Here is a 27,740-nt window from a genome sequence, read left to right as displayed (position 1 = left end):
AATAGAATGACACAAATAACCAAAGTAGGAAGAATTTCCAATTATCTTGTTATGTTTATAAACAGTACAAATCCATTATACGGTAAAAAAAAGTGACAACAAACTGTTTGCAGATTATAAAAATATTCTGAAATATACTTCTGAGCACACAAAAAAAACACAAAAACAGAGTTGCACCTTCTGTGCATTTTTACAACAAAATGTGCAAAACAGAAGTAAAGTTTGGATGAAAAACAGAACCTGAGCCGTAGGAATAATAAAAACGGATGGCTTTTAATTATAGAAACGTTAAATCTTTAACAGAGGGACTATTTGTGAAAAGCCCAGAGGTGCCCAAAGCGTGTTTGCACAGCTGACCCACTAAAAGCCCCCGATATGTATTTTTTAAGCTACAGAAGAGTGCGTACCTGTTACAGTTTTTGTTTTGACAGGGCTGCTGGCATACTCAGACGGCTGATTTGATGCCTGCTTTGCCAAGGGCGCGCTTCCAACCGACACCTCATCCTCCTTCTTCCTCAATAGGGACACGGGAAGAGGAACGGATCCCAGAGCCTACGGAGGAATGAGAGAGAATAATCCATGCGGTGTTACACATGTAAGCAGGTGAGTTATGGCTGCTAGAAGAACACGGAGAACACGGGTCAGAGATGAGCACATACAGATTCACATATTCTGTACTGATATATATATATATATATATATATAATTAATCTAGAAATAAGCACTATCTAGTCATAGACAAACCTTATAAAAGATGTATTAACTTTTTTCATAGTTCAGCAATCTTTAAAGTACTTTTAAAAGTTTAAGCTTGCCTGGGGTAACACTCATTGGGGTTAGATATGGAGCGCAATTATGATGCAAAGGTGGATAAAGAAAACCAAAACAGTCTCTGAAGCCTAAATGATTGGCATGACGTTGCTTTTTCTAGGTGGCAGATTTAACAATAACTGCTATTATCTGCACAAACCGGATTGTGACCCAGAGATTTTCTACTGTCAGAGACAATCAGGGCCGGACTGGCCCACCGGGATACCGGGAAATTTCCCGGTGGGCCGGCAGATTCGTAGGCCGGGCGGCTGCCCGAAATCTAATCTAAACGGCCGGCGCTACTTCAATTCTTTTTTTATTAAAGTATTAAATTAAAGTAAAAGTAAAAAATGCCGGCGGCATCAGCACTCAGCGGCCGTGTGCGATGGCCGCCTACTGATGGGAGCAGCGTGAGGGGTGAAAGCCCCGCCCCCTCGCACGGACCTTTCACCCCTCATGTTGCTCCCATCACTATGCGGCCATCAGATTAATGGAAATTTAATCGAAACGGCCGATGCGTGCTGACACCGCCGGCCGGAGCTACTTTAATACTTTTTTTATTTTACTTTATATGGCAAGCCGATCCGGCATATTCAATTAAAAAAAAAAAAGAATTAAAGTAGCTCCGGCCGGCGGTGTCAGCAGCATCGGCTGTTTCGATTAAATTTCCATTAATAATGATGTCCGCATAGTGATGGGAGGAGCGTGATAAGGCATTTCTGGAGGCAGAGGGGCATATAGGGAGTTAAAAGGGGGCAGAGTGGCAAGCCTGGGGCAGATGTCTGGCACTCCACCAGAATTGATCTGTGTTTGTTTTCTGGATGTACCCTGCAATACGAAAAAAAGACATCAGATTCTACTAACTTAATCAGGTTCTATTAACTTAAGTAATTGAAAGCTCCTTGACATGGGGCTCTGTGCAAAAGAAAATAAAAAGGGGGTAGAAGGGGCTGTTGGCAGGTTGGCAAATAAAAGGAAATAAAAACAAAAACAAAAAATGTCTCAATCTAAAAACGTTTGCAGTAGTAAATGTTTTGATTCCATTATGTGTAATATATTTCATTTATTAGGGCCTTTTAACAGTTTTGCTTTCTGGTGTTTTAATACAAATAATATGATAAAAAGAATGTTTTATAGTTATTTGTACGGCAAATAGTGTGACGCGGGTATGTATAAGGGGTGCGTGTGGGTATAAGAGCTCAATCGCAAGATAAACTATATGGGGCTGCTCTCCAAATGTTTCCAGGGCTGCTTTTCAGTCCCAGTCCGGTCCTGGAGACAATACACAATCTACAAATTCATCCAGCATATAAACGTCCTTTTAGTTTGCAATGCACCGCATGTGTGGGGTTACCGAAAGGTGATGGCGCTGGTTACAAATATTACCAGTTCAGGGTATGAGGATGTCCATTTTTGCAAGGCGTCCATCTACTAATAAATTATCTATGCATTCTCAAATGTTATTCAGATGGAATGATTCAAGGTTCTTTGTATAGGTAAAGGAATGATTACCAAACATTTTCTTATTTTTATGTAGATGATAGCAGAGGCCACAAGATAATAACACAGTCCTGAGATAACCTTTGTGCTGCAGACCAAAATGTGTTAATCAATAGCAGTAAATCATATCCAGCCATGCCTCTTTAAGCACTTCCAAAACAGCCACCCTATGAGGCGTGTTTCCAGCTGGAGAAGACATGTTAAAGAGGATGGTGAGGCAGCTGTTTCAGCTTTTCTTACTAAAACCCGGCCTGACGCTGCAGTTGAAGACGCCCTGTACAATTTCATCAGTCTTCTGGCAGCCAACTGCTGGCTTCAGGGATGCTAAAGATGAAAGATCACTCGTGAAAAGGGTGGAAAACTATAGCGGAGATGCTGGTCAGAGGTCATAAGCTAAAGAAAAATGAGCTTCACAAATAGAAGATGACAAGAGTCCAGCAGCTGTACCGCAGCGCAACAATCAACAGAGTTCTGGACTTTCCCATCATGACACACAGCATGACCTAGAGGCTACTAAGAGTCAATCAAGACTTATCCGTCGACTGGACTCAACACCAGCAGAACGCTTTTTAATAAAAAAAAAATACTATACCAATAAAAGATATCTTAGCTTCATTTTTTAAGTGAAAAAACTACGTGTACATCCCAGCGACCTCCTGAAATCATAGAGTTACTGATAGGAGCTATTGGGTACGAAAATAATTCTTTTATTTCAGCGCGGAACCCAAGTACCTGCCAAAAGGGGTGTTTACGTGAAGGACTCCTGAATATGTTTTTGTGATCTATTGATGATGTATGCTAATTATTAAAGTGTTTAGAAGAATAATCTATTTCTTAAAGTATTTCTGCTGTTTTAGAAGCAGCCTCCCAGCTAAAAACCGATGGTTCTTCGACATTAATTGCTCCAGATATAGCAGAGCCCGGTATTTATACAGAACACAACAAGGAAAGATACCAACATATTGAACGGATGATTTTCTAAAAAAACAAACAAAAAAAACAAAAACAAAAACACTGAAATCCAGGGGAAAATAAAACTTACTAATGGCCAGATCGCCTTCTAAAAACCATCAGATTATAGCATTTATCTTTGTTAAACCAACTAATTGATATCTCGCTTTTCAAAATGTCTTTTGTTTTTGTTTTTTTTATAATAAACACAACCACGATATATCTGTGAACACTTTCACTAATTTCTCAAAGAAAAAACAGTTGATGTTTTCCCAATTTCCCGGGTAGGAACATCTGATTTCTTTTTTTTTTTTATTTACTGATACCACACGCTTGGTCTCCGTTCTCTCTCTCTCCCATGAGTGCTGGCACCTTTTGTGTGCTTGGCGTTATAAACATTGGCAATAAGGTTTAGGCTGGCTCCCTTTGCACAGCCTGAGCTCCCAGCATGCATCGTATGCGGGTATTTCATGCCAAAATACAGCTATCAGGGCTAACTGCTAGTTCGTAAAAAGTAATTTGGCTTTGTCAAGCAGGCCGGCCATAGCTTCAATTTCATTAGAGTTGCTGGAGCCAGAACTAACACCTAGTAGTTGTGTCTCTTCCATAATCCAGGGTAGTGCTGTCCAACTATTTCTCTGGGTGGGCCACATATTGTTTAGTCTTACATGCTGATCAGCCAGACCCTATTAAAACACCAATGTAATAATCTTACAAAAGCTAATTCAAATGGAATTTTTCTGATCAAAGGTAATTAATGAGCATTTTTACTTATATGGCACATGTCATCGTCTCTATAAACAAGCGTCAGACGCCGGGATGTCAGTCGGAATACAAAATTCCAGTATAAGGAACAATTGGTAAAACAAGTATATTAAATCATCTTGGATGTCACTGTCACAAGATGCGTGCGCTAATGAGTATATATAAGAGGAGCACAGACACTGAAACATAAAAATATTCCACCATAAAAGTTCTCTTTTAATTAAGAACATTGTGAACACACTAATAAAACAGAAGGTAACCGTGTCCACATAATCTCCTTAATGTTCAATAGACTGTATATGTAATAATATTACATCATGACCCTTCTGTAGAAGTTTCTCTAATCAAACAAATGAAAACCAGTTATGGACATTGAAACTTGAAGCTGGATTTTTGTGGAAGGTTGAGCTGCAACAAGTTCCTAATGATTTCTTCTACTAGTGATACCGGTAATTGCATGGAGATCATCAAGATTTACAATGGGACAACAAAACTGGTTTAGGTCCAATTTAGTAATTACCAAGGGTGATTAACTGAGCCTTAATCAAAGCTTAGTGAAGATACCTTAGTGCAGAACATAGAATAATTCTGCAACACGAGTCAAGCACACTCTCTCAGCCGAAGGCACAGAGCCAGCAGGGTTTGGGCAAGAGGTGGCAAGAAGCTCTAGTGTAAGGCAACCAACATGATCATTATTTCTCTGGGGTTTGGAACATGCAGCAATAAGGTGGTAAAAGAATCCCTCTCACAACAGAAAACGCTGATGTAATAAATGGATAAACAAATGCCACCGATGATATAAATGGCAGGAGTGGAATGATCTAATGTGGGCTGAGGTTTCACACCAGAAAGAACTGTCACCCAGGGAAGGACAAATGGTTTTCATCTGCTGTAGATTCTTCTGATTGAGTTTCTGATTACAGTTTCTGTATGAATGTTTGCGACTGCAAACACTTTGTCAACGCACTTCCACAAACTGAGGACGGATGTGAATCAATAGCTGACAGAATAACCCAAAGGCTGTGATCCTTTGTCTCCGCCACCTCATCAGATGAGCACAAAAGAGGTGAGAACATTTACCAAAACATTAGAGGGAGGATTACTGGTAGCATGTGAAAACTATACATTCTCGACTAGACAATACTCATAATTCCCCAAAAATGCAAAAGCTGCTTTTATTCTACTGCCAAGGCAGAGTACCGCTAAGTCCTTTTTTTTAAAAGATATATTGAAAGTGGTGAGAAGTGTCGACTTCAACTTTAAAACTGCCAAAATGTGTTCACATAGCAGATTTAATGCAGAAGTTATGAGTAAGTTAAAAATAGGTGTTTAGCATTGCTTTGGTCTGAGGCCCAAAACGATGCCTGGTTGGACCGTTGTAGACATAGAATAGTAATGAGTCACGGCGGGATCAAGCTGTGCGAGAGACAAGCGGCGAGGTATAACGCCGAGGCTCCGTTACCTGCTGCGGCTGTCTGCCGCTCCTTCTCCGAGGCTGGTAAGCGAGCCATGTATACACCACAGGATCCACGTTCACCGCTACGCCTTGAATGCTGGCAAGAAGCACTGCACCTAAACAAAAAAAAAGGCAAATAAAAACCCGTAAATACATTATTATGTAAACAGGGTAATAACGCACCAGAACACAGATCACGGGAAGCAAAGGAAGACTACTCTGGTACTTTATTTAATGATGTAGATATGGTGAGCAGTAACACACGATGTGTTAAAATACCAATTTTATTCATTAATGCGGGCAGGACAGTTGTGGTTTCAATCTAGTGATTTGACATGGATCAATGTTGACTACGTTCTTCTGCAAGAAGGGCTGGGATGGCCCTGCCTGGTGCATAATTTAATGTGTGAGGCGGCTCCAGAAACCTCACTGATGTATTGCATAGAGCTAACCTTCACATAGGAGACACTCCTTGGGGTTGGCCCTTCATAACGCATAGTGAAGTTCTTGTTTTACGTCATCAACTTAAACACTGTTGCAAACATAATAGACATTCTGAGGCAAGGGGGCGTCACATCTATACAATTAGAACTGGAAACATACATTTGAATTGGAATACGTCATGAACCAAAAAGTCTCTCTTTTTAGGGCTATAATACCATATTAAAGCGAAGGTATTGAATAATGTGAGGTAGACATTAATAGCGAAGCTTCAAAACAATTTGCTCAAGCCAGTGCCTTTGTAAATTGCTAAATACACGTTCAACGAGCGGGCAGGCAAAGTATAATCAACAATCAATGATTTACGTGATGCATGAGCCAAGGAGGGTCAGATGAGAGCGAAGATTGTCACCTGGATGGATGGCTGCGGGAGGATAATAGTCTCCTGATGTAATGTGGCAGATGAAGTCCTTATGAGGAGTAAATATTTAGGCATAGCTAAGATGTTTATTTTTAAAGCGAGAGACCATTACTCGGCAATAGCGTTCCATCCCTTTGACACTATTTCTATTACACCAGATGATTATACACAAAACTCGCAAGTGTGGGGTCATGAAAACATCTGACAATGAAAGACAGGCTCACACTGGAAATCTGTTTCTGAAACATTTGGATAATTTCGCTTAATTGTTACGTGAATGAGATGTCGGTTTTAACCCCAGCTGTGTCGTTATTACAGTTTGCTAGTGACTAGTGTATCAAGGACAGCTTCCAACAATATTCTCGCTTACAAAGGATGACCGTTCTCATTCGAGTCGAATGTACAGCCTAGACATACAGAGAGAGAAAAATGATATGATTATATATATATTTTTCCTAAAGCGCTGTAACATATCAGCTCAAAGGCTTGGAAAACATTTCAGGTCAGTGAAGAATAAGTGTCAGTGTTATGTATGTTTAAGCAGATGAAGATTGGTTAGTGAACAGAATTTGAGATCTTGGAGGATTTTCATGGGTTGTTTGTTTTTTTAGCCGAAGGTCATTTTTTATGAATTTAGTTGTATAAAACCAGAAGAGGAGGATGAGCACCTTTAAATGAAACATCTAGATTACTCCACTCTGTTAAACACAATTTTCCGTAAGAAAATGTGAGAAAGGGACATGTGCTGAGACCAATGTCTCATATTTCCCACACAATTATTATTTTACATTTACCAGAAAAATGCTATGAGCTCCACGTGTGAAATTTCTTCTATGATGACCAAAGGGTGACTATAGGAGACCACGAGAGCGATGAAATGCCTTTAACGACGAAGATGAGAGGCTTTTCCTCGTCATTGCCAATGCAAATATTTTCATTTTACAAATCTTGATTAAACTTTGGATTTTAGCCGGGATTGTCTTCCTAAGAAATATTAATCTTTGGTAAACGCATGCAAGCTGAGTGGATTCACAGGGATTTATTTCATAATGATTTCCATATTCCACAGATGACAAAATGCTCTTCTAAAAACCCATTACATGCCAGAATCACAGCAGATGACTGAATCACACGGTATCTGTAGATAAGGTTTCTAAAATACCGTGAAGCTATGAGTACCGTATTGAGAGATCTAAACCCAAATCAATGTTTGGTGTGACCACCCTTTGCCTTCAAAGAAGCTTCAGTTCTTCTAGGCACACTTGGCCAAAGTCAGGGATTTTGTAGGCATGTAGCTGGGTGTATGATTATACCAAACAGGTGCTAACGACTTAATATGTAGGTCGGAACGCAATCATTAACTGAAACAAGGTGACGCTGCTGGACAATTGAAGCATTAGTGCTACACGTAGAACATAAATGAATGTGATGGCTGCGCTTACGAACGACAAACCCATTAACAGCCCGTGTCCGTTGCTGGTGCAGTAACAATTATTATTAAAAAGCGGCAGGAGACACTTAAGTACAGTTTACTAGGTCGGCTTTAATACTCTGTATCAGTGCAGGATAGACAGTGCAGGGAGCAGTTAGGTAGGCTGGGGTGATGAGCCCCCATTGTGCTTAACAGCCCAGAAGTCAAGTATTTACACGTCTGATTGAGTGATGGGGAGTTCCGTTACATACAGAGACATAGGTCCAGGAACGGGAGCGTGAGTTCTGGAGATTTGATAGCAAACAATGATACAGCATTAATGAAGGAGCTGCTTGACTGGGTAGTTATCCATAACATACACAGTGCCCAGGGTTCAGGTCAATGTGGATTAGGGAGAATAAATTAGGAAGAGGTTTCTGAGCAGGAATCATGGGAGGTTTATAAATGGTAGGGCTTCACTGACTTTAGATCTTTTTGGATAAATCTGCAGCAAGGGTTTGTTCCCCTCTCCTTTGAAGTCCGGATCAGTGCTGGTGCGGGGTATGTCTAGGTCGGGTGGAACCAACACAAGAAGCCAAGTGCAGGAGTCACCGTGGGCTGGGTCCCTGGGGAGTGGCAGGCGGTGTGCCCACCGTGCAGGGGACGTTACGCCGGTGGCTATGCCTATGTCAGCAGTCTCTGGGACCCCAGACAGTCATCAACATCGCATCAGTTAGCAAGTTTAAGCTTCATATATTTTACGACATTTTGTTGGCTTTACAATGATTTGTCACCGTGTGGTCCTTTAATGTCCACGCCATGCCTACCTTTTAACATAATTTAGTGAACATATCGACATTGCAACCAACACGCGGCTACGGCACATACAAAGAAATGCTGAATGATGGATATTCATCAAATCTGCTATAATCGTTAGTTGAGAATAACAATTCTGGCGTCGTACTTCTTAAAGGTCTGACACCGGCTTGAGCTGAACTGCTACACATCTGAGGGAAATCTACATAACTAATATGCTCACAAAACTATAACAAATCCTTATAATTCCACCCAAAAAACGATATGAGGTTACATTTGGGCAAGGTTTGTTATGTTGTTACAAGAGTGAAATGGCATGAGTAAATATTACACTAACATTTACTATGCCCTGCATCATTAATCCAGCAAGTAATAACCAAATGACTTTTAGGTGTCTCAACGGCTTTAAATGTTTAACAGGTGTTGATACTAAATAAACCACAAACGTCTAATTGAATACCACAGTGAATAAGCTGGTTTTGAAGGCTTCCGTGTGCCAGGTGGACTTGTGGATAATTCTGTTTAGAACCCGCAATAAGCTTCACACCCATTAAATATTACACCGCTGACTGTTGGGAATATGGTTTCGTGGCCCAATTCAAGGACCGCTCCAGCCTTATTTTCATGTTAAAGCCATATTGGAGTCCATTTTGCATGGACTCAGGTGCGTTTTAATGCACGGGAATCGGGTCAGGTATCCTTTAGTGAAAAAAATAAATTCTGTCAAAATGAAATGCTATCCAACAACCTTTACTTACAGTGGGAATCGTTCATGACCGCACTGTGGCAACTGGCTTCTGCTACTGCTTCCAGTTTACACTCCCTGGTTCCAGTACAGGCAGCCGGGGAGTCATTTCCTAACACCTAGAAATAAAGAATGCCGGCACTCCTTTTCATATTGTAAAAATGCACTGGGGTCCGCGCAAAACAGACCCTGACAAACAGACCCTGACACGCATCTTAAAGAACGGAGACGACTGTTCCTTTAAGCTTTCCCACTAACGTTTGTAGAGCGAATTAAACAAAATATTTTGGAACATTGGGTATATAAGACAGAGACTTTTTGGTTTTTGCACTTGCATTTGCATTTAGCTTGGACACACAAGCGAATCCTGAGCTGGGGCGAATCTCCTAAGTGACATCTCTAATTGAGGAGTTACAAGCAAAGAAGGAGTTAAAAAGCAAGAAGGAGGGTAAAGTATAAATCCTTGTGATTCCATATATTTATATATATATATTGCACCTTACTGTCTGTTTTTGCCAGTTATTTGAGCTATCCCCATTGCCAAGATGTCCTCCATGTTTGACAATGCGGTCAGGTGTACATCTTGCTCAATGTATGCAATCCTTGATCAGCGCTTCGAGGGTGCATATTGCTGTGCGAGATGTGTGCGGGTTGCTCATTTGGAAGCACAAATCCTGAGTCTAGAGGAGCAACTGGCAACACTGAGATCTATTGACAACTTGGAGAGGAGTCTGCTGCTCACTGAGCAAGCTCTCTCGGGGGTAGAGGTGGGGGAGGATAGTGGGATGGAGGTACAGGACAGTCAGGCAGCTAGCTGGGTTACAGTTAGAAGGCGGGGTAGGGGGAAAAGCGCCAGGGAGGCTAGTCCTGATCTAGCACACCCCAACAAGTTTGCCCGGTTGGCAGATGAGGGGGATGTTAGTTCAGAGTTAGCAGTACTGCAGCAAGTCACTGCCTCTGACCACCAGAGGGGTGTCTGCTCCAGTAAGGAGGGAAGGAGGAGCGCAGGGCAGGCCAGACAGGTGCTGGTAGTGGGGGACTCAATTATTAGGGGGACAGACAGGGCGATCTGTCACAAAGACCGGGATCGCCGAACAGTGTGTTGTCTGCCTGGCGCTCGAGTTCGGCACATCGCGGATCGGGTTGACAGATTACTGGGAGGGGCTGGAGAAGACCCAGCAGTCATGGTGCACATTGGCACCAATGACAAAGTGAGAGGTAGGCGGAGTGTCCTTAAAAATGATTTCAGGGACTTAGGTAGCAAGCTTAAGGCAAGGACCTCCAAGGTAGTATTTTCTGAAATATTACCTGTACCACGTGCCACACCAGAGAGGCAGCGGGAGATTAGGGAGCTAAACAAGTGGCTCAGAAGCTGGTGTAGGAAGGAGGGGTTTGGGTTCATGGAGAACTGGGCCGACTTCTCTGTCGGATACAGGCTCTATGGTAGGGACGGGCTGCACCTCAATGGGGAGGGTGCAGCTGTGCTCGGGGAGAAGATGGCCAGAAGGGTGGAGGAGTGTTTAAACTAGGGAAAGGGGGGAGGGAAACTACAATATAGAAGGGGAAGATAGTGTAGATAGAGAGCTGGGGCTTATAAATGTACCTGGGGGTGGAGCGGAGGGAGGGGTTAGAATAGTTAATAGGGATAGGCTTCATAGGGAAAAAAACCATACACCTCTAAATTGTATGCTTACTAATGCCAGAAGTCTGACCAATAAAACTGACGAACTGGAGTTAATAATGTCTGCAGAAAATTATGACATAGTGGGTATAACAGAGACATGGTTGGATGATAGCTATGACTGGGCGGTTAACATACAGGGTTATAGTCTATTCAACTAAAAGTTGGAGGAGTTTGCCTTTATGTAAAGTGCAGCCTAAAGGCCACACTGCGGGAGAATATATGTGAGGGAAATGATAATGTGGAGTCATTATGGGTAGAAATATGTGGAAAGAAAAATAATAAAATACTGATCGGGGTTTGCTATAAGTCACCAAATATAATGGAAGCAGCAGAAGATCAATTATTAAAGCAAATAAACAAGGCAGCAAATCACAATGAGGTGGTTATTATGGGGGACTTTAACTATCCCGACATAAACTGGGAAACCGAGACCTGTGAATCTCATAAAGGAAACCGGTTTCTGACTATAAGTAAGGATAATTATCTGTCCCAAATGGTACAGGACCCGACCAGAGGGGGCGCCCTACTGGACTTAATATTAACCAACAGACCTGACAGAGTAACTAATGTGCAGGTCAGGGGGCATCTAGGAAATAGTGATCACAATATGATACATTATAACTTGTCCTTCAATAAGGGAACTCTTAGAGGAGCCACAAGAACTATGAACTTTAGGAAGGCAAAGTTTGATCAACTAAGAGAAGCCCTTAACACTGTAAATTGGGAAAATGTCCTCAAAAACAAGAGTACAGACACTCAATGGGAGATTTTTAAGGATATCTTAAATTCTCACTGTGAAAGGTACATGCCGTATGGGAATAAAAGAGTCAGGAACAAGAGAAAACCAATGTGGATAAATAAAAATGTAAAGGGGGCAATAAATGGCAAAAAAAGGCATTTAAGCTACTAAAACAGGAAGGCAGTGAGGAAGCACTAAAAGCTATCGGGGAAAAAAAAAATATGTAAAAATCAGATAAAAGCAGCAAAATTGGAGACAGAAAGACTCATTGCCAAAGAGAGTAAAACAAACCCCAAAATGTTCTTTACCTATATAAATAGTAAAAAGGTTAAAAATGAAAGCGTTGGCCCATTAAAAAGTAATGAGGGAGAAGTTATAGACGGGGATCAGGAAAAAGCTAATCTATTAAATATATTCTTCTCTGCTGTATTCACAGAGGAAAATGAAATGCCAGGTAATATACAGCAGGATGAGATAACTGCCCCAGTACATGTCGCCTGTCTAACCCAGGAAGAAGTGCAGTGCCGCCTAAAAAAATCAAAATAGACAAATCACCAGGTCCAGATAGCATTCACCCCCGCGTTCTAAGGGAGTTAAGTAATGTAATAGACAGACCCCTATTTCTAATATTCAAGGACTCTATAGTGACAGGGTCTGTTCCCCAGGACTGGCGCATAGCAAATGTTGTGCCAATATTCAAAAAGGGGACAAAAAGTGACCCGGGGAATTATAAGCCTGTTAGTTTAACTTCTGTTGTGTGTAAACTGTTTGAGGGTTTCCTAAGAGATGCTATTTTGGAGTATCTCAATGAAAATAAGTGTATGACTCCATATCAGCATGGGTTTACAAGGGACCAGTCCTGTCAAACTAACCTGATCAGCTTTTATGAGGAGGTGAGCTCAAGACTGGATCGGGGTGAATCGCTGGATGTCGTATATCTTGATTTTTCCAAAGCATTTGATACGGTGCCACATAAAAGGCTGGTACATAAAATGAGAATGCTTGGGCTGGGGGAGAATGTGTGTATGTGGGTAAGTAACTGGCTCAGTGATAGGAAACAGAGGGTGGTTATTAATGGTACATACTATGAGTGGGTGACTGTTGCTAGTGGGGTACCACAGGGGTCAGTTTCGGGTCCTATTCTTTTTAATATATTTATTAATGACCTTGTAGAGGGATTGTATAGTAAAGTATCAATCTTTGCAGACGATACTAAGCTCTGTAACGTGGTTAACACAATAGAGGACAGCGCACGATTACAAATGGATCTGCATAGGTTGGAGGCTTGGGCTGGGATGTGGCAGATGAGGTTCAACACAGATAAATGTAAGGTTATGCACATGGGGAAGAAAAATCCAGGCTGGGAATATGTATTAAATGGGAAAACACTGGGGACGACTGACATGGAAAAGGACTTAGGAGTTTTAGTTAACAGTAAATTTACCTGTAGCGACCAGTGTCAGGCAGCTGCTGCTAAGGCAAATAAAATCATGGGGTGCATCAAAAGGGGCATAGATGCCCACGACAAGGAAATAATTCTACCCCTGTACAAGTCACTAGTCAGACCACACATGGAATACTGTGTACAGTACTGGGCACCAGTGTACAAGAAAGATATAGTGGAGCTGGAGAGGGTTCAAAGACGGGCAACCAGTGTAATAAGGGGAATGGGAGGACTACAGTACCCAGAAAGATTATCAGAATTGGGGTTATTTAGTTTGGAAAAAAGATGGCTTAGGGGGGACTTAATAACTATGTATAAATATATAAGGGGACAGTACAGAGATCACTCCCAGGACCTATTTATACCCAGGACTGTATCTATAACAAGGGGACATCCTCTACGGCTGGAGGAAAGAAGGTTTCTACACCAGCACAGACGGGGGTTCTTTACAGTAAGAGCGGTGAGATTATGGAACTCTCTGCCAGAGGAAGTGGTAATGGTAAACTCAATAAAAGGAGTTCAAAAGGAGCCTGGACGTGTTTCTTGAAAGCAATAATATTACAAGTTATGGATATTAGATTAATAGGGACAGAACGTTGATCCAGGGATTTATTCTGATTGCCATATTTTGAGTCGGGAAGGAATTTTCCCCCTGGTATGGGGCAATTGGCATCTGCTTCATAAGGGTTTTTTTGCCTTCCTCTGGATCAACACAGTAGGGGCACAATCTGTATATAGGTTGAACTTGATGGACTTTGGTCTTTTTTCAACCTTATGAACTATGTTACTATGTTACTATGTTACTTAAAATATTAAAGGAAATTATGGGTACGCTGTAACTAGAAAACCAGAAAAAATGACCTAAACAGGCAAAACAAAACTAGACTTGTACAAATATTGTTACAAAAAAACCCCAAAGAAAACACCACTCATATGGGGAGAGGAGATTCAGGTGAACGCTGATATACATAAATATGATTTGTACATTGACAGTGTCTTGGCAGACGCTAGAAGTGCTGTTCTTCTACTCAGTGATAAATAGCTTGCGTTATTGCTGACAAGCTGCACATATGCCAACATATGTTTTCAACATATGCATTGTGGTGTTTTATTTAGGGAAAGGGAGTTATCGTACTTCTTGAAACTATTATTTCATGGTATGTTTTGCTCCAATATAGTTTTGTGGAGTGTATTATACTTGGCAGTGGTATCTGATCAATATCACAATTCATGAAGCACTTGAGAAGACTAAGAATTCAGAAGACGAGTGAATGCAACATTTTTAAATTCGGGCTGCATGGTGCCTCTGGATTAAGGAGTAAGTTTAATGACTGAAAGAACATTATATGAGATGCCCATCGATAGAGTTTACCTTTGGGTCTTACCTATATGTTTTTTAAAGTCCCCGTCCAAAAAAGTAACATTGTTGGTTAATACATCAAGTCTCTGGTCCTTTGGTTGAGGTCCAAAAAAAGTTATCAAAAAACTATAACCTTAAACAGCAGAAAGTGCCAAACGCACCTTTACAGCCCTTACTGTGGACATCACCTTATAATGATGCATTACTCAGAACTGCTCAGGCTGTGTAACAGACCACAACATAACTGATCACAGGTTTTTGAGGTTAAACTCAGGGTCGATCAAGATATTTTGGTGTCTGGGACCAAGGATGAAATGCTGCCCTCCCCCCAAAAAATACACCTACATCCATTATGCTATATCATGAAAAAAATTCACTCTCGTGCTCTATCACACAGGGCCGCCATCTGGGGGATACAACTATTATAGTTGAAAGGGGCTTGGCTGTCCTGGGGTACCCACTCGGTGAGAGGAAGTCTCCCACGTTTATTTCTCATGACCGTGATACTGGAGGAGGAGTCCTCACCGGCAGAGGCTAGTCTCAGAGTTTCTAGTCTCTCGCAATGTCTCAATGACGTCTGTGAGCTAGCACTGGATGTGATTTTCTGACATGACCCAAGAACAGCAGCAAGGTGGTTGAACAATGCTGCAAATAAGGTAAGGTCCATTCTGGGGGGAAAAAATACAATTTGTAATGAGACCCCAGTGTCGTCTTTGTCTCGAAACAGCTTGTCAGTGCCATCTTTGTTCCCGAATAGCTTCTCAGTGTCATCTTAACAATGAAACAGCTTCTTAGTGCTCCCAAACAGCCTGCATGTGCCATCTTTGGCACCACAAAAACAGGAGAGAAAATCCTGGTGGGGTGTGTGTTTGGGGGGGGGAATACCTGGGAGGAGGGTGACAAATAATTTGTTTTGTAAGAAGTCCCAAACTTTCTGATGGCGGCCCTGCTCTCACATTCTCACTCACTACCCATGCGGTTATATGTAACTGTCCTGTTTAGCGGGACTGCTGGCGGCTCAGCATGCACCAGTTCCACCAATGTGCGTCATTTTGCGACCCTCACATGCCCCGGTGTCCCAGACACAGAAAAGTTGGTCAGGCAACTAGACACAATTAAAATGTTAAAAATATATATATATTTATATATATATATATACTGCCAATAAACATCACATGAATTTAGGTTTCAACAAGAGGTGGAATAATGGGTTCTTCACAAGTTATTACAACTACATTTGTTATACAGACTGGCCTAAAGAAAATATGCATTAGTTTAAAACAATGTATTATGTAAACTATAGCATATTCCAGAAGCTGTTATTGAAATTACACTTATAATACAAAGTAAAGCACAGTTCCCATTTACATTTCTGCCTACATGTTTTGGACAGCCGCAGATGCGCACTCCTGGCACTTGGGGCAGGTACGTCCGGGAAAAAAGTATGAGCTGCCCTTTCTGGCAACAGAAGCGTTAAACACGGAGGTGTTGTTCTTTACAGAATGGGACAGCACAATCAAGTGAAATGATGGCTTTTATGAGGATGTGTGTGTTCACTACTACTTAGTGAAGACAGAATTTGCTAACAAGTCTCTGAAGTAAAATGAGATCAAGGCTGCTCCAGGCTCACATAAATCCACACAGAATTAGACAACGGTCAACTCAAGGCTTCCACTGTAACCATGAAACATGAGAAACTGTCCTTCGCTATGTATCTGTGGTTACGAGGATGCGTGTGCTTCCTTCTCTGCAGGCCATCCTTCCGGCTACATGCGCAGCACAGGCTATGAACACATTAACATTTATCTTGGACTGGAAACAGACATTGAGATGCACTTTTCTCCACTTGTGGACACGTGAGCATGAATAACTCACACAGGACACAGAACCACAAGTGTTTAAATTGTAAATTTTCTTCTATTTTCAGCACAATTAGTAGCGTCTTCATGGCCCTGGATGGCAGCCAGTGCGAAGGGAGAACCAGTGGCATTCAGCATCCACAATGTTAAAGATATTATCCTCACTTCCTAAAAACATGTTTCCTTCCCTGCCGTGGAAATTATTGATGAGCATAAAGTTTCGTTGGAAACAATAGTGTCCCGTAACATGTTGAGTCTCAAAGTGAAAATGTATTTTCACCCAGTAGCAGTACCACTAAATCAGTGCTGAAAACACTGAAACCGCTGCGTAAATTGTTGGCGCTACATAAATAAAAGATAATAATAATAAACCATGTGCTGCTTGTATGATAACAGAATGAATACTAATCTATTTCTTCACGTGCACTTACAGTAACAATAACCACAGAACTAAACCTGCAGCACCTTAAGTGAGACGTTAAAGGGCATAAAATCCCACCGGTACCCTGGCGCTCATTACCTGGGAGTCTGCATGGAGCAGCGCCGGTATCACTACCATCGCTCTACACATAAGAGTGTACAGGAGTAGGTTGGGTGAACTGGGAGAGTTTTCCCAATGCGGTTGGCTAACAAGTTACATATTGTAGGGATACTTGCACTTTTGTAACACTTTTGTTCTCAGTTCTTGCTATGCGCCCACACCCTTTACAGAGCTGGTATAGCTGTGTGTTTATGTGTCTATGATCAGGGAAAAGAAAATAAACATACTACTGAAAACCTCAAGAATCTCCATTTCTAACTATTGACGTGGTTTCTCACTTTACATTATCTTGCTATCAGGAAACCCAATCTTAACAGTTGCATAAATGTATATCCCAAACGCTCGCAGTACATGGACCAACTTACTGGCCTGCAGGCTGCAGTGGATCTTCGTAAATATACAGCGGATAGGGAAAAAATTGATTTTTAAGTGAAACCAGCTTTTCATCCTGTATGGTGTATTCCAGGAAAAAATGTTAAATACAAACAGAAATCACTGCAACCTTTGCTGCTCTTTTGGCATTCCTAATAATGTTTGTTCTTCACAGAATTACTATATAAACTCTCACAGAAGAATTTAGCAAAAAGGCAAACAACAGAAGTGTCGACTTAGTTGGAGACACAGTGCATTTTATAAGCAAATCCTTCCCCTCCCGTGTTTTCAGATTTGCGGTGTCGTCTCACGGAGTTACACATTGATCTTGAAAGATGATGGCCTCCAGGGAGCGCCTCCCTAATCTGTGCCATTTCTAATTATCAAATCTCACTATATATGCCAACAGCAATTGTGCGTTTCAGTCCATCCTTTCAAATATCTAAACATCTTTGTGAAGATGTAATTGGGAAAAAAGGCATTTGTCATTCTTTATGTAACAAGGTCATGAGATACTATTTTACTGACAATGTTAATTTATTGACTACAAATGACAGCCTTCTTACTAGGACTACAGAGCGGTCTACATCAGCAGCAATTTTCTGCCGAGTAAAAAGCGTAGATGTAATTTCCAACTGCATGTGATTTCCACGCTTCCATGTGACCTTATAGACAACAGGAAGCCAACAAGAGAGAAAAGGATATTATTATTGGTTAAGTATCTCTGCGTTGCCAGATACTCCATCAAACAAAAAGATATTCCATGTTGTGTTCTTGACTGCCTAAATCGGGCAACACACTGTGGTGCCAACTGAAATTTGGAATTGCCATGCTAATATGGAACATGGACCCACCTGAAACCCATGCCAATGCTCCCACGGATCCCTAAAGCCTGTTAGAATTAGTAACAGTGAATCCCGTTGTATTCCTTTCAGAAGAAAGTTAAGGTCATCCTGGAGTTAACGTCCAACAGCTCAGGTTGTGAGACACAACGCAGTAAAACACTCCCTTCATTATAAATTATGTATTTTTGGACATGGTATGTGCTGTGTGGACAGTTATGCTGTTCAAATATCACAACATAAAACATTCTGGCTTCTTTCCGGAAAATGTTTGTGATAAAGTCTGTCATTCTTGGCGTTATCCGGAGTCACTCTTGTAACTGTTCTTCAGAATAACGACTATATTGCAGTTTTCATGTTTATCGCAAGACAGATTACAAAAGACAGGTTCATTATTACAGATATAGGTAAATGATGTGAATAAGATCACAAAAATAGAATGTGTCAGTGCTGTGGCTAGATCTTTGCATTCTTTTTGAGGGCCATTAAACTTAAACAAACCGCCACAAATGTGCATCTGGTTTTCATCTGCCTAGGCTTTTGTCTCAATTCTAGAATACTATATTCAGAGAAACTAAATAAAATAGCAAACGTAAGCATTATCTTTGGGTGATGCTATTATCGGTGGCTTTAGTAGTAGTCCTAACAATAGAGCTCAGAACAAACATAAACCTTGAATGAACTCCATGTTGCTTTGTGATGGGCCCGGCTTTATTATAAACGAATCCTTAGTTGGTAGCCTGCTGTTTTTATGTAGGAAACATGGCATGTTTTAGTGACAGTAAATTTTGAGGCAGGGGAACATTTATTTGTAAAGAAAATTGAAAGGGTAACATTTCCTGATGTGACCGCCACTGTGTCAAATGATATGTTTTCATCTGGAGACAATAAAACATCTTACAAAGACGTCTTGCTAATTTTATGGGTGATCGCAATAGTAATTAACAGAAGACAAATGCCCTTTAACTTGTTGCTCAGTATGAACATCCTTCTATACTTAAATTCTGCACACTCAGCATTATCATTTCAAAGTGGTTTTTATTCCAGATAAACATATGGACAACTCTCATCAGTAAAGGAGAAGAGTAACAAACTAGGATAATATTGTGAAACTCACAATGTGGGTAATTCAGTACCTTACACCAGTCATTGAGCCTTCTAGTTTGTGCAGCTGCGATACAGGCATCAATCAGTTAAAGACCGGGTAGCACAAAGCATCAAACTCAAACACTGATGAGCCGTTGGTCGATTCAGACAGAAGCCACATAGAACACAGGTAACAAGGCATGGAGCACTGCAGTAAGAAAACAGGTGGCCAACACTTGAGGCAGGAAGCTTGGTATTAAGGTTATAACAGGAGGTCGAACGCAGAATACTCATAACAGCAGCAATAACACGTTGGCAGGTCAATGCAATTATGTTCCCGGGAATTTAGGAATAATGACGTTCAAGGAGTGGAATTGATTCAGTATGCTTCGTACAGCAAAACAAAAAACTAAACAACAAAAGTAAGCCTTCCTCCATAGAACAAAACACAACTAAATGAAACTATGGGTGAGCAATCAAAAGGTATGAGGTGGATGCCGGGACCCAGGCTGGTCCAAACTTCTTCAAACAGGGCCGGGCTCAAGTTGCACTGGCCCACTCATGGAGACAGGAACTTTTCAGGGTCATGTAATGTGATGTGATGGTATCTTAGTGTGGAGGTGTGACAGACTGGGGATGTTTTAGTGTCCGCGTGTATGTGTGAGCAGCTTAGTACGTGCATTCACTGATTTCTGATTATTTAGAGGTACATCCCAATACTCCGTCCGTGTAATGGAGCACAAAGCAAGGTCCATAAAGACATGGTTGGATGAGTTTGGCGTTGAAGAACTTGACCGGACGCAGAGAGCCCTGACCTCAAACACCTTTGGGATGAACTGGAACAGAGATTGCGAGCTGGCCTTCTCATTCAACATCAGTGCCTGACCTCACAAATGCTCTACTGGATGAATGGGCAGAAATTCCCACAGAAACACCCAAAAATCTTGTGAAAAACCTTTCCAGAAGAGTGGAAGCTGTTATAGCTGCAAAGGGGAACCAAATACATATTACTGTCTATGAATTTAGAATGTGATGTCATCAAAGTGCCTGTTGGTGTAATGGTCAGGTGTCACAATACTTTTGTCCATATAGTGTATCTATATCTGGTAGGGAGTTTCCATATTATTATGCTATTTTTTATTTATGCAGTGTGTCTTACAATACATATATTCAAGGGGAATTACAAAACTAGAACAGACAGACTAAGGTGAACCGATATATATTACATAAAGATGGCCTGGCTCCCAAACTTACAACCTAAAGTCAGAAAAGGGAAATAGATATTACATATCGCAACAGCACATTCCATAGCACTGTTACAAAAAGGGTAAATACAAACTTACCAAAAACATCAAAACGGACAATACACAAAACGAACAATATGAGCACACTAAGTCATACTAGTACAAAAAAGAAGAGGTTCTGCTGCTGCAAGCTTACAATCGATTTTTATACGTAAGTCTGTCTGCACACAAGTCACTTAATTACTTTTTAATGCTATACATTCGCAAGGGAGTTTGGCCATGAACGCCAATGAGACAGTTCAATGATTGAAATCAGTTCATTGGCATGACTACAGGCAAATAAGGAAGAAAACCGTTGTCGATGTTACTAAGTTCATAAATGTGTGTACTAATTTAACACAACCAAAACAACCCTGTGTTCCAAATGTTTATTGCTCATTTTTTGTGGGCAAATATTTGCTGAAGCAACAATTCCTAATATTATAAATCATTGTAATTAATTATTTGCATCAGCAATGGGAATGCAAAACAAAAATATAATGGAATATAGACTCTTTCAACTTACATGGCGGCTTTTAGCCTACACGCTTTCATTTTGCCGTCATATCTGCCCATTTGAGCGGTGACGCCTGCTGGTAACTGTCCCCAATTGTCAAAGGACATGGGATGGATTTGTCATTACATTTCACAGATCGGTATGTTAAATAAACCCACCTAATAGTGCTCATTGATTAAAATAAACCATATATAGGAATCACAAACTCACCTTACAGGGCTGTGAAAAAGCGTTTGCTCCCTTCCTGATTTCTTCTACTTTTGCATTATTGTCACATTTAAATGTTTCATATCTTCATATTAGACAAAGACAATGTGAATAAACACAAACTGCAGCTTTTTAAAGGATCATTTCATTTATTGAAAGAGTTCATGAAACCCCAAATCACCCACGTGAAAATGGAACTGTCCCCTAAACCCCATGAACTGGTTGTGCCTCCCTTTACGGTAATATCAGCAATCAAACATTTGTGATAACTGGCAGCGAGTGTTTCACATCGCTGTGGAGGATTTTTTCCCCCATGATTCTGGCCCTTTTAAGGTCACACCACAGCATCTCAACCGGCACCAAGTCAGGACTAAAACCTTTATTTTGTTTCTTCAGAGTCATTCTGGCAGTAAACATGCCTGGGGGTGACTAATGAAATGGAACCCAATTGTCAATTCAATTTGGTTAATTGCTCGATTTAGTAAACTAAGGGGGCAAATACTTTTTCACATAGGCCAGGTACGGTTGGATTGCTTTCTTCCTTCTATACATGAAACCCTCCTTTAAAAACGGTTTACTCGGGTTATCTTTGTATAATATTAAAATTGGTTTGATGACCTGAAACATTTAAGGACGTGAAACATGTTAATTGGTTAAGAAGAACTGAAAAACAAAGGGTTATGCCATAACACCATATGATCAACAGGGTAAGAACGTGTTATTTACCAAGAGATGGCCATTTGAGGCAAAGAGACTTAAAGAAAGCAGCACAGGTAGTCCTTTACTAGGCCTTTATTGGACACAGCTATGTGATTTACATTGCTTGGTCTTCAGCCAGGGGTCGGGGCGTACGGTATGTAAACATTTTTAAACCTATTAATAAAAAAAGTTAAACTATAAATAGATATAGCTGTAACGGTTATACCGGGGTCCAATTTGGTTAAAGTAAAAAATAACTTGAAACAATTGTGACCGGGTCTCACAACGCAAGGAAAACACTGCAGCGTCCCCGGCATTTCCAAAGAAAGTCTTAGCATCAGGGTATTTAATATATGTTCTTCCTTCTGAACGGAACAATATATATGGAAGGCCAGGCTCCTCACATGTTATGCTTCTCAAACATACAGCGTGCTTTAAGTACATTAAAAAAGAACTCGTATATTTTAGGTACAATTATAATGCTTCAATCACTTAAAGCAATAAAAAGAAATCAAATGAATTCTAAGGAATGACACAATATTTGCTGCCTCTTCGGAGATTCTACACTTCTAAAGCCTTTCCCTGTAACGCGTCCAAAGGAATTATTAAAAGAATCAAGGAAATTGACTACTTAGAGTAAGGAATACTTGACCTTGCCTGGAAAAACTATCGAAATATTCTTTCCACATATGCGCTCACAGCTACGGCAGGGATGTGGTAACAGTAAATCTCCACCTTATTAATGACCCCATTACTGGATTTCCGTGCACATACATGAGTCTTGTTAAAGATAATCTTTTGAATTGAAGTATTCCAAAAATGGGAATACCGTACTGATCCAGGGAACCACAAACAATTTCTAGAGAAAATACAAGTCATGTGCGAGCCAGGGAAAAAGATTTCTGACACTTCATTTGAACGGACGCAGCTCCTGGGATGAAGGGGAGATAAAAAAAAAAAAAAAAAAAACACACTAATGATTTTGTGATTTATGGCTGTAAATTGCTGCTTCGTGTGGTGTGGCTGCATCACCTGAATTACGGCGTCATATTAAATAACGGATGAAATACGCGCAATGGACTTAATACGGTTTAGGCTGTTCTAAATCCCTTAGAAATTTTTTTCATCTGCTGTAAATGAATAAATATTTCCAAATACAGAAGCATTTTATTAAATGAGGTACCGGGTGATCCTAAACTCATTGATGCCGGTGTAGCATCTTAGAGGGATTTTTCCATTCACTCTCTCGCTCGCCATTGTCCGACGCCATACAGCTGTGCTCAGAGTTAGGAGTTTCTACAGAAGACATCATATTCCAGATCTTAACAGCAGCAGGTGGCAGGTCTGGGCTGATGAAGGCACATAATGTGTTCTTACTGCTGTATTGACGGGGCATTGGAGGCAGACGAGAAATCTCTGATCTCCCCAAGCCCCCTAGCGCCTGCATGGCAGTGCCCCCTCCTCTGTGAGCCATACTGCGTTTGGTAATATTGTTACTGTAAGAATGCAAGACTGTAAACCTATATATTTACTGAATACTGTAATTTCTAATGCCATTATATATTAAAAAAACAATAATAACTGTTAAATAAATAAATTAAATGTAATAAAATTTTAGTTAAAGCACACTCCTTAAATGAGAAACATTTGAGGCTAACAGCAACACATTTGGTCAAGGACAACGTATATGTCAAGGACATATACGTATCAATGATTTTTTATTAGGGATCTTCTTCCAATTACATGAAGCTTTTGTTACTTAAGTACAGATGTAAAGACTATGCTGTACTTGTATGTTATGTTTGTATTTATTTCCGACAACGCCTCAAACCCATTTAGCATGTCCAGTTTATTACTATGGTCCAGTGGCCCCAGGCTAATAGTGGCCCAAATGATTTAGTGTCTAGATGTTGGCCCATGGTTTGGGATTCCACTATGCCAGTAGGGTCTGTCTACATTAGCATCAGTCATCACAAGCATTGAAGTGCATATAAGGGCTGAAGTGTATCATTAAGCAAGCTCTACAAAACCAAGTGGGTCCCAGAACCCTTCATGTAACAGGCGTAGGCTGCAGAAAATCGGATTTTGCTCATACAAGTGCTTCAACGTGAATGGACCCATTTGGTTGGATCAGGTTAAGGAATGCTTCATTTTGATTCCAGAATTGCTTAGTTAACGGGAAAATGTCATTTTGACCAAACAGGTTTCTCAATAGGAGAAACCTAAAACACTATACAATATCTACTCCCAGTTTCCCTCTCATTTTAGCTTGTGCCAGTTAGAAGCTCTATTGCAAAACAACAATAGACCATTAAAAGAGACAACTTTTGGAAAGTTCTCTGTACTGGAAATCCGTTACAGAGTCAAAGTGCCATTCTCAAGACTAATTATCAAAATAATCCTGCCCTTGTGCTTCTCTGGCCATATCTATGGTTTAGGAGAAAAGGTAAAGAAAAGACAAAGTAGCAGAAATTAGAAGAGGCTATTAATTGCTTGCCACAAATATACACTAGCATGGAGAACGATCTGATATTGTCTGAACATAAAATGAAAAGGCATTTAAAGTAATGGAGATATAAAAAGATTGGAGATTTAATTCACCTGACCAACACCGCAGTAATTACAGTGATTAATTGTGGCTTAGAAATTTGCCAAATAGACTCAAGAAAATTGTCAACTGGGGAACATGAGTTCTAAATAAAAACGACCTACATGTAAAAGCCTCTAGTGGTGATAGAAGGGTTAAAAGATTCTGATCTCATATAACAGAAAAAGGATCAATGCAAAGCTTCCAGATGAGGCTGTGCCTTTAAAATGTTTTGTTTGCGTTAGGATCCCAAAGCAGCAGCCTAGATGTCGTTACGATGAATGCCGCAAGTAAAAGAGAGAGTTAAACACGCGGTAAATTAAATACAGAGATATTGTATGACACTGGATATTTTTGGGATGGGCATATATTGTCTTTGCATATTACCGGTATGTGTGTGTAGACACTTGGCACATATGCCTACAATGTTAATATTGTCCTACAAAGGTGCACTTTCATGTTTTCTTACTAATACCTTCAGAATATATGTAGTTTAGAAACGTATTGGAGCAACCGTAAATCAAACTATATGGATAATGCAGAAACACACAATTGTTTCCAGAGAAACCTAATTTTATTCCAGTGCCAAACAAAATTTGTTTAACCCTCCAAGTGCCAAAGCAATCCTCTGCTCACCATGTCGAAATTATTAGGATTATGGCATAAAGAGAAATCAAACAATATTTTTTGCGATGTCACTGGTAATGAGATTATATATTCTCTCTCTATCTATGAAATAAAAACAGAGCACTGAGGACATTAAAAAGTGAAAAAATGCAGGCATTCTTTCAGTCCCACTTGAGGACTGCATTTTTGCATTAAAACTTGAAAGAATCACTTTTGGATGTCTTTAGAGAGCTCCTTTTTTGTCTGTAACCCTTTGGTATCCATGGTGCTATATATATATATATATATATATATATATATATATATATATATATATATATATATATATATATATATATATATATATATACACACACACACACACACACACACGGTATTTAGCTGCGTCAGAATCTTTCAGAATCAAACAATTCTACTCAAACTGTTTAAATCTTTCTTCTAATGCAGATACAAATCCTGAATATTTTTGAGTCAGCATGTACCGTACAAGCTGATTTTTTTTTTTACTCACAAAATTTCACAATGGATTATTGCAAACAGAAACAAATCATTAAATACAATCTGCAGAAACTAAATCAAAGGATTTGTGTGCGTGTGTGTGTGTGCGTGCGTGTGAGGTGTGCGCGTCCGCATCTGCGAGCGATCTCCATACGGGGGCAGTAATGTGAAGGAGAATTCCAAGCGATGTCCTCCTTGTGCCTTAATTAACTTGTTCACATGGAACTCTCTCTCAAAACAATCAATGAAATTCTAAAGATATACAGCCATAAGCTAAAAGGAAATAACACAAAAGATTAAGGTTATTGCCTGTCAAACAAACTCCCCTTTAAAATGTTACCACAGGAGCGTATTTGCAAGACCACCCAGTGCCTGACAGCTTCTGAAAGCATGAAATATTTGTTCCAATTTACACCATGTTTAGCAGAAATCCTCGCTCGGCCCACGGACGTCTTGGGTTAAGAGGCTGGTTAGATAATGACAAAGGTCGGCTAGTGACTGCAATGGAAAACATGATCCCGATAGCATTGGAGGAGTCCGGCAGAAACACAGGCTTTCTGGACTGCAACTCACATCAGGCAAAGTGATTAGAACATTTTTTGGAATTACATGTGAAAATATTATTACACTAGCAAGGGATGTAAAGGACAAAATACAAAGTAAAAAAAAAAACTGTCAAAAACAGTATGTAGTCACTGATTATGGGGCTCTCTTCTGTGAAACGGGGCCTCAAGTCCAGAATGCTGATATATTTAACATTTTTAAAAATGTATGGAATATGTTAATATTGTTAACATTTTTACATATTTTACAAAGTTTCAAAACAATCGATATCATTACATTACAGCAACAAAGGAAAAACAAATGTTTTCCGGTGACTGGACCAGCAAACACTGACAGCGACCGACGCATTAAAACATTTAAAAAGCTTGTGTTGCCAGACATAGCAAATACATAACAAATAAATAAAATACAATATTGCAATTCTACAAACGACACAATACAATGCAAAGTACCTGATTAGGTCTTTAAGTGACATGCCCATACGTGACAACTGTCTTAAATAACAGGGGAAAATCTTCACTATTCTGCTGACTCCGCTTTCCCTATTTAAAAGTACTTTCTTTGATTGTTTTTAGGGGGGATCCTGGAGTGTCCCTTTAAAAAGAACCATTTATCAATCTGTGCAAAATATATCCATATACCCAATATGTTTTTTTGTTTTTTTTTTAAATATGGATTAACATGAAGCCGAATTTCGGCTTGTGGCGGGTGTAAGAAACGTGGATCTGGTTTTGTAAGACAGGATATGAGGGCATTTACTGCCTCGCACTGGGAGCCGTAGACGGAGATTAAACTTTCACTGGAAAGTGGAAACTTTCAGATTGCGAGTGACACGTGCCCAGCGTTAACAAGCAGCTCTCATGTGCTCACCTGTGACTTGGCAGAAATCACACAAAAATAAATGTTTTCAGTCAAAATGAAATATTCTGGCATCTTGTGTGAGCTCAGCTCGGAAAACATGATTTCCAAGGCATGGAGAGATGAAAGCACCTGCTCTTTGTGGCCCATTAAAAAAGTAAGTGTATTACAACATGCAGCGCTTGTTAGTTTTATTTGTGAAAGTGTTATCTTAGTTGGTTTCCTTGGATTTCAGCATAACATGTAACTGACTAGCCATTTAAACGGAAAGGCAATCATCTAATTAAAAAAAAAAAAAGAAAAAATGATGTCATAGAGCACGTGTCAAATGTTTCATTGCAGTTTTTATGGAACCAGCTCATGGTTTCTTTGCCAATCATGACTTTTAGTCGTTGGTTGCAGCTTGGACTCCTCAATCAAATGGCTAAAATTAAATAATAATTTATTATTCTCTCTCTGACAACCTTCCTTAGTTTATTTTATCTATATCAGCAACTACACACTTTCTAGTAAAATGCGGAAAAAATCAAACATAAAACACACAGATATTGTATAAAGGAACAAATAAAATAACATTATAGAGGACCGAGTCATTTTGCCTCTTTATCCTTCCAGCATCTGGAAAAAGGAATTACCTCCAAAATGTAGATATGTACA

At 40.1% G+C, this 27,740-nt stretch overlaps 1 protein-coding gene across 1 annotated transcript in view; it reads right to left on the bottom strand.

Moving 5' to 3' along the window:
• Positions 1-27,740, bottom strand: part of LOC149305589 (intermembrane lipid transfer protein VPS13B-like) — a 383,703-nt gene that overhangs the window by 220,062 nt on the left and 135,901 nt on the right. The window contains exons 19-20 of the mRNA XM_089477585.1: positions 5,489-5,598; positions 408-552 (exon numbers count right to left, since the gene is read on the bottom strand). Of these exons, the coding sequence (XP_089333711.1) occupies positions 408-552; positions 5,489-5,598 (255 nt within the window). The remainder of the gene's footprint in view (positions 1-407; positions 553-5,488; positions 5,599-27,740) is intronic.

The sequence above is a fragment of the Sceloporus occidentalis genome, unplaced genomic scaffold, assembly GCF_023333645.1.
Source record: "Sceloporus occidentalis isolate IW3139 unplaced genomic scaffold, rSceOcc1.0.p SCAF_11, whole genome shotgun sequence".
Lineage (NCBI taxonomy): Eukaryota > Metazoa > Chordata > Lepidosauria > Squamata > Phrynosomatidae > Sceloporus > Sceloporus occidentalis.
The sequence above is the reverse complement of the archived record's forward strand: the minus strand, read 5'-3'. Positions and strand labels throughout refer to the sequence as shown.